The sequence below is a fragment of the Nelumbo nucifera genome, chromosome 6 (assembly GCF_055504915.1).
Source record: "Nelumbo nucifera cultivar China Antique chromosome 6, China Antique-T2T, whole genome shotgun sequence".
NCBI lineage: Eukaryota > Viridiplantae > Streptophyta > Magnoliopsida > Proteales > Nelumbonaceae > Nelumbo > Nelumbo nucifera.
The window spans coordinates 7,870,718-7,883,980 of record NC_142654.1 but is presented as its reverse complement, the minus strand read 5'-3'; the positions used below and the strand labels follow the sequence as shown (position 1 = coordinate 7,883,980).

At 38.4% G+C, this 13,263-nt stretch overlaps 1 protein-coding gene across 6 annotated transcripts; it reads left to right on the top strand.

Moving 5' to 3' along the window:
* The first annotated feature begins 527 nt into the window (after positions 1 to 527).
* LOC104604556 (protein FAR1-RELATED SEQUENCE 5-like) lies at positions 528 to 13,232 on the top strand. 6 transcript variants are annotated; one of them, XM_010268953.3, is made up of 8 exons: positions 528 to 826; positions 7,533 to 9,339; positions 9,781 to 10,421; positions 10,556 to 10,616; positions 10,694 to 10,793; positions 10,879 to 10,941; positions 11,051 to 11,113; positions 12,788 to 13,232. In XM_010268953.3, the coding sequence occupies exons 2-8, from the start codon at positions 7,550 to 7,552 to the stop codon at positions 12,821 to 12,823; spliced, it is 2,754 nt and encodes a 917-aa protein (XP_010267255.1). In that variant the 5' UTR covers positions 528 to 826; positions 7,533 to 7,549; the 3' UTR covers positions 12,824 to 13,232. The 6 variants fall into 6 exon arrangements, with proteins under 6 accessions (XP_010267255.1, XP_019054524.1, XP_088745609.1 ...); XM_019198979.2 differs by having other exon boundaries at positions 529 to 826; positions 9,433 to 10,421; XM_010268950.3 differs by having other exon boundaries at positions 530 to 826; positions 7,533 to 10,100; positions 10,194 to 10,421.
* Positions 13,233 to 13,263: the final 31 nt, after the last annotated feature.

Here is a 13,263-nt window from a genome sequence, read left to right as displayed (position 1 = left end):
ATCACTTCATTCGTATATGATCAATTGTATTTATTACATTTTAATGAAATATTTTTTTTGGATTTTTTTTTTCAATTTATTACTTTTTTTTCTATTTTTATGTCTTTTATTAAAATTTTTATTTTTTAAATATTAGTCATTTTTTACTAAAAAAAAAAGAAAATAGTTAGCAACGGCATGGACCTGCCTGGGCTCGTGCTACGAGCCATGCAGGGCTTCCCCTCAGAGGGGTTCCGACTCCGAGCCAGGCAGGCACGGCCCGCATTACACCTCTTCAACTGAACTCTGGACTCTGTATGTTGTGTTATATTGTTATGTATCTCCCCGGACACTTACGCACGCACTCTAATTTCTAATTCCTACCGTCTTGGTCTTCGGGATTCGGTGGATATCGTATCAAGACCGTACACTCAAGATTGTAAATTCTCTCGGCTTATTTAAGGGATTCCAATTCAACGTGTCACAATCGAAAATACAGAAATATAGGCGCAATTTGTTATGTATATCGTCAATCCCTAAACTGAGATGTTCCAATCCTACAGTTTTAGCCTTACAACGAAAACGTCTTTTGTCCTCCCAAGGAGGACTCGCCATGGCTCGTCTGTTTTTGGGCAACCAAAACCCATGCGGTCTGACGTTTATTTGTCGGATACTCCTCCGAGGACGACGACCCACGAGTCTCATATCTCGGGGTTTCTTCGTTCTTCCACTCTCCTTCGCTGGCTGTTCTGGCCGGTCGTCAGTACTGAAAGTTCTTCGGTTCTTCCCATCATAGGAGTGATCCCCGGCGTAGCGTAGTTGTTTATGTAAATTTCTCCACTTACAGGTCCTTCCTTTTCCTATTTATGTTTGCTGTTTCATTTGTTTTGCCTTGGAACTAAAATGACTCAGCGTCTATTTAATTTCCACATATTTTATGCTCTACTCCACTCTGAATTGTTATTTTGTTCCCTCCTTTTCGAAATGGTATCCGGTTCAATCGACTTTGTTGATGAATGCTCTCTGTTTCGTAATGGGGTTTCTGTTTTTCAGTTTTATTTTATTAATGCTGGCGTTGTTTCAAGGAAAGACTGTCTTTTAAAATGTTTCCATTTCATGGGCATCCTTCATTTCCTTTATTTTGGTGAACTGCATTTTTTTTTATTTGGTCATGATTAACAACTGTTGTTGATTTAATTAAGCTATTCCTGTTTTCATGAACTACAAAATGGTCGCCTTGGTGGGTAAGCTACTAAACTGGGTTGTATGGAAACCCACCTGGCCTTATAGAAAATAGGAATGCTTGCAAGACAAACTTGAAAGATAGTCTAAGGTCAGAGCAGCAATTACTAAACGAAAAATGGGAGTGGGCTGCCTTGTATATTTCTGAGTATGAAGCTAGTTGATATAGACATTGGGAAATGGAGTTGCTCTTATCAGTAATGCTGAAGTAGCCAGTCGGTCCGGGTTCTTTGGTCTACCTTGTTCACCAACTTCATTGAGGAGAGTTTATAGAGGAGCATCCCTGTTATATTTTCCTTCTAGAATTCTACTGACTTGATGCTTCTTATTCCTTAAAAGTCAGAGCTAGATGGTTTCTGTAACTTAAAGCGTAATAGTTTGCATTGTTTGGATGACTCGTTCACTTAAACTATGACTCAAACGCCCAAATCTCTACCAAGAAGAGGATGCTATCTTCTTACTTGGTGTACACATGATTGATTGCATTCTGGGATGGTATATTCAGAAGTCCATAGTTTCCAAACACCATTCTAATCATCTTCTCAAAATGTAATTGTCATTGTGAGAGCACTGGACATCTCCATGTGCATGTATATGAGAAGCTGAAGAAAACCTTCCAGACTCTGCATGCTGGAAAAAGATTGGTTGGATTACTGATATTCCTGCTGCAAGGAGGTGCTCAAAGTCTTACCATGCGGAGCTGCTGCTTTTATAATTTATAAATGCTTTAATCATCAGGTCCCTTCTAGATGCAACAAACATGGTGATCACCTTGGAGGGGAGATGAAATCACTAAAAGACAGAGATTGTGAACATGAAGAAAGAGATTGAGAAGATAAAAAAAAAATCCGAGGTTTTTTTTTTCAAATGATAATGATTAATGACTAGAGAGGAATAGTAGGGTTTTGGTTTAGATGGATTGGTAGCAAGAACCAATTTCAAATTTACCTTGAATTAAACGTAGAATCATTCAATCTGGAAAGAATCAAAGGATCAGCCCTCAACTCACTATGTCAGTTCAGTTGACTTATCAGTTTACTGGGTCAATCATCTTGAGTTTTAGATTTAAAAACAAAGTCTTATCAAAATGTAACTATTATCTCCTTGAAAAGAAGAAAAAAAATGCATGCATTTGACAAGAACTTACACACATGGGCTGGATAGTTCCCTAGAAGTCCAACTGCAGTTGAAAATTAAAAAAACTGCCAAGTGTTCTCTACCACATTCCAGATACCACTGAGAGCTATATCAATTACTTTTGAGTTTCTAAGCCCAGATGACATTTTTTGTCATACTCATCCTTTTTTGAATTTACTTGGTGAAATTTCTTTTGTTCATCTTACTCCAACAAAAGAAGTTTCTATGGGCCCTTTCTGTTTTTCTTCAATTGACACAAAAAATTCTCAGAATGGCATAAAATTAATGGAAAGACTTGCCAAGATGTTCTTCATTGAATTATTATTGTCATCATCTAAGCCTTATCCCAACTATATGGGGTCGGCTACATGAATCCTGTTTCATCATTCCGTTCTGTTTAGTGCCATATCCATTGTTAAGAAACTATTAGGAACACTATGAGATTATTATGAAACATCATATCAAGTATTGGAAACTAAACAACCAATACAGGAAATATAAAAATAAAGGCCCTCAATTTACTAAATAAACATAGAGAGCAAACTAGAAAAGAGCCGAAATTTGTATTTTAGAGCTAGTACAATCTACCCTCCCATCAGTGTTACTACTTACTAGTATGCCTAAAACTAACTGATCCTATTGTGCCAACACCTCTTCTAGAATCTTAATAATGCTACAAGTTGAAATGAGCAAAAAACCCATAGTTTATCAGTTCCTGACTCCTGAGTTAACTCCACCCCAAAACACAAGGAGCCAATATTCAAATCTTAGTGCTGGCTCCAAATGCACATGACTTTGAACAAGTGGTTGAACCTAATGATTCATTTAGCCTTTTCTTACCTATGCAGTGTTCTTAGGCAGCCACACTATTGGGGCTTCTTTTGGGATATTATACTTATTCATGCTCCATTTTGGATACTTTGGTTCAATAATTCATAACAAGGAGTGATTGAGGATGTACCCAAAGAATTGGAGCAAGATGGGCAAAATGGAGGGGTGCATCTGGACTTTTATGTGATAGGCAGATACCACTTAAACTAAAAGGAAGATTCTATAAAACAGTAAGGCCAGTTATGTTGCATGCAAGAGTGTGTTGGGCAGTCAAGAAATAACATGTCCAGAAAATGAGTGTGGCAGAAATGTGAATGCTAAGATGGATGAGTGGAAAAAACTAGAAAGGATAGGATTAGGAATGAAGTCATCTGTAGGAACCTAGGAGTAGCTCCAATAGGTAATAAAATGAGAGAGAGTACAATAAGATGGTTTGGTCACTTGCATAGAAGGCCACCAACAGCTCCAGTTAGAAGAAGTGATTTGTTACAAGTTGAAGGGGCTAGAAGAGCTAGGGGTAGACCAAAAGGACATGGGTAGTAGTAAGAAATAATTTAGATACTAATAATTCAACAATGGATATGGCTTTAAATAAAACAGATTGATGAAACAGTATTGGTGGCAGTAGCCGACCCCTTTTTTTTTAGCAAAGGTAACTTTTATTAAATTAAAACAGGAACAAGTACATGAGAAAATGTACTACAAGCTAAATCAACTGATGCAGAATTATAGAGGTAAGCAGAAGTCACTATACAAACTTTCCTTAGAAACCCCTGATTTTGCAAGGCTGTCTGCAACAGTGTTTTGCTCCCTAGGAATCCAGACCAGATTTACATTCAATGACTGTAAGATATCTCGAGCTTCAGCTAGCAGATGAGCAAGTCTCCAAGGCCCTCCCTTCTCCCTTAGCCAGGCTATCATATTTGCAGAGTCCCCTTTTATAGTTAAGGAGCAAAAGTCCAGCTGTTTAGCAAGCCGAATTCCTGTAAGTGCTGACAAGACCTCTGCTTTTGTAGCATCAGCTCTCCCAATCGGACCACTATAAGCCCAGCTGATCCCCCTCTCCCCACAGAAGACACCACCAATTCCTGCTTGGTTGGTAGATCCTTGGGCACTATCATCAAAGTGTAGGATCACCTCACCTTATTCCACAATAAGGCTTCTCATGGTCAATTCAGATCTAGGAGAGGACTGCAGGATGGCTGGAAGGTTACTTTGGAAGTCTTTTAGAGGCAGACCTTTGAAAGCTTCAGAATTAACCACCCAAAGGTTACAGGGGAAAGTTATGTAAGAGATTAGGTCTTCCACATTTCTGAATTTGTTTTCAAAGGTTCTGTTGTTCCTTTCTTCCCAAATACCCCAAAGGACTGCATGTGTCACTGTACTCCAATATACCCTTCCTCTTTTTCCTAGACCTTTGCCTTTCCACTGCCACAGGAGGTCCACTACCTTCTCAAGGAAAACCCAGCTGTAACCAACTAAGTTTAGGAAGAAACACCAAACCTTCCGAGTGACAGGGCAGTGGAGAAGAATGCGGTTGGTTGTTTCACCATCACCAAGGCAGAGAGGACAGACATGAGGGAGATACATAACCTTCCTCTAAGCTTTTTCTTTATTAAATCACAAGTATTTATTTTCTTTAAGCAGGCTTCCCAGACAAAGAAAGAAACTCTAGGGGGAACATGTGGTCTCCAAACGTTCTTAACCGGGAAGGGGGTGATTTGATCTTCTGAAACTAGAGCCTTAAAAAAGGAGTTAGTTGAGAACTTGCCGGCAGGATTAAGTTTCCAGATCCTTCGGTCAGGGGAGGCCAGGGAGATGTAAACCTCACTTAGAGAGTTTAGCAAGTTTGCTATTTCAGCAAGCTCTATCTCTCTTAAAGGCCTTCTAAGGTTCAGATTCCAACTGATTCCTGAGGGAGAGCGACTGAGGCTATAGGCTACAGTGGCTTCTTTGGAACAGGACAGGTTAAAAATTCTAGGGTAGGAGTTTGCAAGGGTGTCCTCTCCCCACCATAAATCAGTCCAGAATTTGGTACTATACCCATTTCCCACCCGGTATCTTACAAAATCAATAAAGAGGTCATAAACAGAAGAAATACCTTTCCAAGGGGTTAGAGGCTTTAACTTGGTTTGGGTGGACCTTGCTATCCCAACCATTGGCATGTCTTCCGTACTTTCTCTTGATGATTTTTGTCCACAACGCTTCCGTCTCCAAGGGGAACCTCCACGACTGCTTTCCAAGAAGAGCTAGGTTCCTTTCTTTGATATGTCCTAGCCCCAAACCACCAAGGTTCTTGGGCTTACACACCTGATTCTATGAAACTAGATACCCTTCTTTTTGCCACCACCATCCCATAGGAAATCCCACTGAAGCTTCTCAATCTTACTTTTTACTTTGCCCGGGATACTGAAAACCGACAAGTAAGTGTGAGCCTACCCCCTTTTGACAGGTAGCTTTTCTTCCATGTAGCCAGTCTTCTCTCGCATTTTTTTACCAGATCCCAAAAACTTTGACTCCTTGGATTCCCACCAAAAGTCATTCCCAGATAGGTGATAGGAAGTTTCTCTAATTTACAACCTAACAGCTCCTTGAACCTTTCCAGCAGAGAACCATTTACATTTATGCCTACAATACTGCTTTTGTTTAAGTTAATTCTAAGCCCAGTAACCAGCTCAAAAATATTTAATACCCTTTTTAGGTTGGAGATGTTTTCCCAATCCGCCTCCAAGAACAAGATAATGTCATCTACAAACATCAAGTGAGATATCTGAATTTCTTCCCTACCTACCTCAAACCCTTTCAGCAGGCTTCTCTCCCTTGCTTTTTGAAGTAAATAACTGAGGATATCAGCTACCAAAGTAAAGAGTAGGGGGGAGAGAGGTCACCCTCATCTCAGGCCCCTGTCTGCATTAAAATAGCCAGTCGGCTCTCCATTTGTTAGGATTGAAAACCAAGCAGAACTTATACACCCTCTAATCCACCTCACCCATCTCCTTCCAAAGCCTCTTAGGTTTTGAATCTCCAACAAGCAGTCCCAATCCACTTTATCGTAGGTCTTTTCTAGATCCAGCTTGATTACTACCCCTGCCTTGTCACTTTGTCTTCTTTCTTCTACACATTCATTTGCCACAAGTATGCTGTCAATAAATTATCTCCCTTTCACAAAGGCAATTTGGTTGCTTGAAATTAAATCTTTCAGCACCTCCTTTAGTCTAGTCGCAAGAACTTTAGCCGCAATTTTTTTATAAGCTCCCCACCAAACTGATAGGTCTGAAGTCTTTAACTTCCAAGGTCCCCTCTTTCTTTGGAACTAGAGTGATAAAGGTCGAGTTGTTGCCTTTATTCATGATGCCCGAAATGTAGAAATCTGAAAACACCTCCAACAGATCAGACTTAATTGTATCCCAACACAACTGAAAGAAAAGGATAGGGAATCCATCCGGACCAGGAGCTCTATCACCATCCATCTTAAACACTGCTTCCTTAATTTCTTGCTCTTCAAAGCTTCTTTCTAGCCACAACTTTTTGTCCTCCGACAACTTAGGTCCCTCCCAGTTATTCAAAGGAATCCTACAGGACCCGTCTTTTGAGTACAAACCTTTGAAAAACTACTCTATGGCTTCTGAAATTTCTCGTTTGTCCTCTGTCTCTCTCTGCCCCACTCTCAGCTTTGAGGCATAGTCTTTCCTTCTCCCTGATGCATAACTATGAAAGAACTTTGAATTATTATCTCCTTCCTTCAACCATCTCACTCGAGACCTTTGCCTCCAAAAGATTTCTTCCCTTCTTATAAGCTTCTCCCAATCCTTTTTAAGAGTTTCTCTTCTGCTTCTACCCTCCTCATCCAAAGTGCCCAGTTGCTCTCTTTGGTCTAGATCATCTTGCTCTTGAGTTGGTTTATTTTTGTCTTCCACAAACTTTTTAAATTCCTCTTTACCCCACACTTTTAGCTTCCCTTTTAAGTGTACATTTAGACTGCAAGAAAGAGCTCATTAGATTTTTGATTATTTAAATATTAAATTATTGATTTTGCATGTTCTTTTGTGTTAATTTTAAATAAAATTTATAAAAGAACATATTTCTCTTATTGTCATATAAATATTGGAATAATGTCTGACTTGAACTTGGTGGCCTAGAGAAAATTATGGTATCAATTCCATTGCTTTTTCATGCACATATATGAAAGAGGTTTCTATATTTCATTGTAGTGCTTGTTAGCCTATTCTGTACTTGTTGACATTTTAGATCAATTGCCTTGGGATTGCAGAGATTTGTTTTAAGTTATTTCTCAGTCTTTGACATTTCGAACTCTATTTTATTTTGACATAAATGTATCATAGGCATAAGACAACATCAAATGCAAAGGACAAGCACATCTGACTCAATTGATGCCAGTGATAGAATATTTGAAGTCATTCCTGAATTTGGAGATAAAGTGACAAATCTTGAGACTCATGCAGTGCAGGAATATTCTTCACCGAGCAGATTACCTGCACTTGATGAAGTTGCATGTTACAAGCCATATGTTGGAATGGAGTTTGATTCTCTTGATAGGGCATTCCTTTTTTACAATGAATATGCTAGGATTGTGGGTTTTAGTGTAAGGAAGGGTAAAACTCGTAAATCAAATCTTGATGGATCATTTCTTTTTCGTCGATTTTGCTGTTCAAAGGAAGGCCATCGCCGAAATAAACGTGGAAACGATACCAATGAAACCAGGCAAATGAAGTGTGGTGCTTTAATGAAGGTGGGGGTACACAATCAACCGGTAACAAGGGTAGGTTGCAATGCAAAGTTAGATGTGAAAAGAAAGAATGGTGGTAGATGGGTTGTACAAAAATTCGATGAGGAACATAACCATGAATGTGCTCATCAAGGAGAAACACACTTATTGAGGTCTCACAAACGGAAGCAGTCCACTCAGGGGCCAGTTAATGGTACAAGGGCATTCTCTAAACCATCTGTAGGGATGGAGTTTGACTCTCTTGACAAGGCATTTCTTTTTTACAATGAATATGCAAGGATTGTAGGTTTTAGTGTCCGAAAAGCTAAAATTCGTAAATCAAATATTGATGGATCGATTCTTTTCCGTAGACTTTGCTGTTCGAAGGAAGGTCATAGTCGAAAAAGTCTTGAAAGTGATAATGATGAAACAAATCAAGTTAAAGATGGAGTAGCAGCGAAGGTGAGCAAACGAAATCATCTAGTTTCAAGGGTTGGTTGTAATGCAAAGTTAGACTTGAAGAAGGCGAACAGTGGTAAGTGGGTTGTGCAAAAATTTTGTGAGGAACATAACCATGAATGTGCTCAGCAAGGAGAAATACATTTGATGAGGTCCCACAGATGCAATCAATCTACTTATGGAGAACTAAATGATATGACACCTGATGCAGGGATGAAACCAATGGAAGCAGTACCTGACTTGATACGAGAAGCTGATGGAAATGAGAATCCTGAACAAGATTTAGAATATCATTCAAGTGAAAAGCTGGGAAAGCATGTAAAAATGGGAGATGCACAGGTTATCCTCAGCTACCTTAGGCATATGCAAGAAGCAAACCCATCCTTCTTTTATGCAATACAAGGAAATGAAAGGGATAAGAGGATGAATTTCTTCTGGGCTGATGCAAGGTCAAGGATGGATTATAGTTACTTTGGAGATGTGATTTACTTGGATACAAGTTATGGGACTAACAAGTATGGGAGACCTTTTGCTCCAATTGTAGGTGTTAATCATCACCAACAGACAGTCTTACTTGGTTATGCAATACTTTCCAGCAAAACTGAGGAATCATTTGTTTGGTTACTGGAGACATTTTTGAAAGTGATGTCTGATCATCATCCAGTTTCAATAATTACTAATCCAAATGCAGTAATGGCAAAAGCAATTGAGCGAGTCTTACCAAGGACCCATCACCGCTTATGTTTATGGCACATCTTCCAGAATGCAGTTAAACATTTGAGCCATCTTTACAAAATTGAGGACGGTTTCATTACAGATTTCAAGAAATGCATCTATGAGTCTCAGTGGTGTGATGAGTTTGAATCTAGATGGTCATCATTACTTAACAAGTATGAACTCCGTGATGATGAGTGGCTTGACAATATGTATAAGAAACGGCACAAATGGGTTCCAGCCTACTCAAGGTACATCTTCCATGCTGACATGACAACAAGTCAACGAATTGAAAATATTAACTCCTTTTTTAATGGATACCTGAACAAGTCTCTTCCTCTTAGTGATTTTATCAAACAATGCGAGAAGGCACTTGTTAGTAGACGTGAAAAGGAAACTTACGAAGACTTTATATCCCACCAAACAAGGCCGGTACTGAAGTTGGACCTTCCAATGGAACAACAAGCAGCTGATGTTTATACAAGATCAGTGTTTAAAGAGTTCCATAATGAGTTCTGTGATAGTTTCAAGCACATTGCTAAAGAAACTGGAAGGGCAGGGGCAAACTCTACTTACATGGTGTCAAGATGGGGGCACAACAGGAACTTTCTTGTTAATTTCAACTCTTATAATAAAGATATTCAGATTACATGTAGTTGTCAGAAATTTGAATTTTCAGGCATACTCTGCAGGCACATCTTGAAAGTCTTCATGGTGAAAAATGTTATGCTGATTCCTGAGACGTACATTAGAAAGAGGTGGACCAAAAAGGTAAAGTCTAATGTTGTTCTGGAGGAAAATGCCAGGGAAATGCATCAAAACTCTCAGAAGTCATCAGCATTGCATCATAAGGACTCTTGCTGCCAACATTCTGACCTTTATGCAAAAGGTGAGACTTCCACAAATGCTTATCAAACAGAAAAGCATGAAATCGAGATGGCATTAAAAGAACCAGGAAACTTTGCTCATGAAGAAACAAGTATTGTTCAGCCAAACATCGAGGACCCTAAAGGTTTGGATTTTACAGTCGAAGTTAAGAATATTGTAGACTCAGACTTCCATTTGAATGGAGGGAATTCTGAGAACAAACTATTATGTAATCCAGCACATGAGAAAGCAGAAGGGAAACCGCCTAAAAGAACCATTTCTTCATTGGGGGAAGACAAAGGAAAAACGAAAGCTAGAACAGGGCTTAAATCAGACAAGCATGGTGATATTTTGCTCTCACCAGAGCCGGGATCAAGTGAACATAACGAGACAACATTACTTTCAGCAGGGCCCACTTCAATTGAACATGATGGGCCACCTTCCTGTTCCAGCAAGGAGGGAGTTGGTATGTATCAGAATACCAAATTTCTGATTAATGGTATTAACTACAGTTGTTAGTACACTTTTTTCTTGTTGATGTCATTTATCTCGATGTTTTGATTACTAATTTTATTTTACTTGTTTTCTTCTCTGTCCCAGATGATTCATGCCATGTTGGAGAGAAAGATGAACAAGAATCCCAAAATTGCAGTGGGCTGTCGTAAGTATACCCGATACTCTTGATTTATTATAAATTAAGCTCCTATTTTGTAACAATAAAATATATGTTTATGATAGGTATGTGTGGCCAAATGTCTGTGTATATGCATGTGCTCCTGCTGGCTCCTTGGGTGATCTGAATGGCCAATGTCACTCTTCTAATGCTACCAATTTTGGGGTTAGCAATTTCAAACACTCATTTTTTTTTCTTATTATGACCTATAGACAATTTTACAGAAAATTTTATTGCATAATTTTTATAGGAATCATTAGCTGGGCTTTCATGCATCCAGACCTCTGAACCAAATATTTTTGACCTTAATCAGGTGAAGCTGCGGAAAATCATGCTCTGTTAGTTATAAATCATTAGAATAGCTATTTTTTTTTCTAGATTTTTTTAGTTATGTTTTATTTCTTTTGCTTAAAACATTGTAGGAACTGTCAGTTGGCTCTTCTAGCATTCCAACTTCTCCAATGAGCCATTTTGCTATTAATCAGGTGAGTCTGACAATTGTTGATAACTTCCCTATTGGGCAATAGACAATATTATTTTTTTATCAATAAATAGACAATATTATTATTACCTTGCCATATAATTATCTTTCAATCACCACGTGAGACGTGACAAACTATCTCCTGATCATAGGAACAAACCAAATTGCCTTCAAATTGAAATGGTAAAATGTCAGAGCAATGACAATGTACCTACTCAATAAAATCCAACTTGCTAGTTGTTGGTAATCTAAAATGAAAATCTTGATCATGCTATTAGAATATTTCAGGACACTTTCTAGATTTATGATGTAGGGAATCTGCTGATGGCTTAACATTTAGAAGGTACAATTGGCGGTGTCCAGGCAACTGCATCAAAGTTTCAACTTTCAATGGAAGTTCTAAACTTTTGAAATGTACATGCTACATTCAAGTTACCTAATGCTCCTCATCTCCCCATCTAAAATTTCTGGCTGTTGCAGAGACCTTAAATTATAATCTGAGATTGAATATCTTTACCATATAATGCCACTACTTGCCTTGGCTTTATATTCAGACCATAAAGGTTAAATCAGAACATTTTGATAGTATCATATAATATCAATACCTGCAAAAGGTTGCCCAAATATTTTAATCTTTAAATTTAATCACTAAATTAAGGGATTTAAAATTTTCAAAATCCAGATTTTTTTATCCTTTTAGCCTTGTATCTTTACTTGAACACGTGCCTTTTTTTGAGAGATTCTCTCGAACTAATTACAAAAGGAAACTGTCCAGACTCCGCAGGCCAGAACAGCTATACACAAAGTATACTGACTTAATAAAATGTATTTAGTATTCACTCATTTACATAATTAAAAAAAAAAAAAAAAAGATCTCCCGTTGATTTGTGAGTTGCTCCTTTTTCATGCCTTCTGACTTCATAACACTGGTCCATTCAATCATGCACCTATCAATCTTTCAATCTCTGAACATGATTGAATGAAGACTCCGTTATTGCGCTTGAGCCAAATGTCCCAACACAAGGCACCAGGCACCAAACACCTTAGAGGGCCAAGATGCAATCAGAGAAACCAGATCCCTCATCATCACCATAACAATAAATGGGCCCAAAACAATAGATGATATGCATCTTCAACCTCTGATTGGCATTGACCAAACCCCAATTGATTAGGTGGTCTTTGTGGGAATTCTATTGAGGAATGATGTTCATTGTGAAGGGCTTTATCTATGGTGAATGGTGGTGATTTCCCATTGGGAAGGCCACCATGGAGATAATCTTGCACTACATGCCAGAATGAAATTCTTAGAGCTTCAAACTGTTAAATAGATTCTAAGGGAACTGAATCATACAACTGAAACTCTATCCAAATCTGGGGTGTAAAGGGTTTTTTTGTACAATGCAAATACTTTGCCTATGTAATTCCCTGGGTGGGTTCCAGGTTCTTTTGCCTTTTGTCCTGCTTGTACATTTTCTCATGTAGATCCTCCCTCTCCACTTTTTGAAACAAACGCCACCTTTCGACCAGGAAAAAAAGGTTAGATTTTAACATTTCAATCTTTTAAATTAGTTACCTCTGAAAGCAGTTTGTTAATCTCCATAAAATATGCTAGATTTGCATTATGGATTTCTTTTACCTACAAAAACCTTGTTGACACTGCTGTTATTCCTTGTGCTAGCAAACTTGGCTCGTGCCAAGAACTGGAGGTTGGTGATGATACAGGAAAGCCACAATTCAGGAATAGCCAGCAAACAATCTAACTGGAGAAAGAAGCAATCAGCCCAAAATCAGACATTGCATATCATCATAAGGCAATGTGGTAATGAAGAGGGATTACAAACCCAAAAACAATACAAGCCCGTGGACAAGGCCCGGTGGAAGTTCCAAACTGCATTTGGGTAAATATTTTTTTGTTGGCAAATCGCTTGGCAGCTGTTTTGCATGTGTATATAAGAACGCTTGTGGAAATAGTTATCTTTTATCAGAGTGTACTAGAGCTTGTGAACTATTTTTCTTTTTTCTCTTTTAGTTTTAAGCGTCTAGTTTACGTTTTCTTGACGCCATATTGTGAAAATGAAATCTTTTTCCCCTTTTTTATAAAAAGAAAAAGAAATTCTTTCAAACCTTCAAGGGCCTGTTTGGGTTGCAGGAATG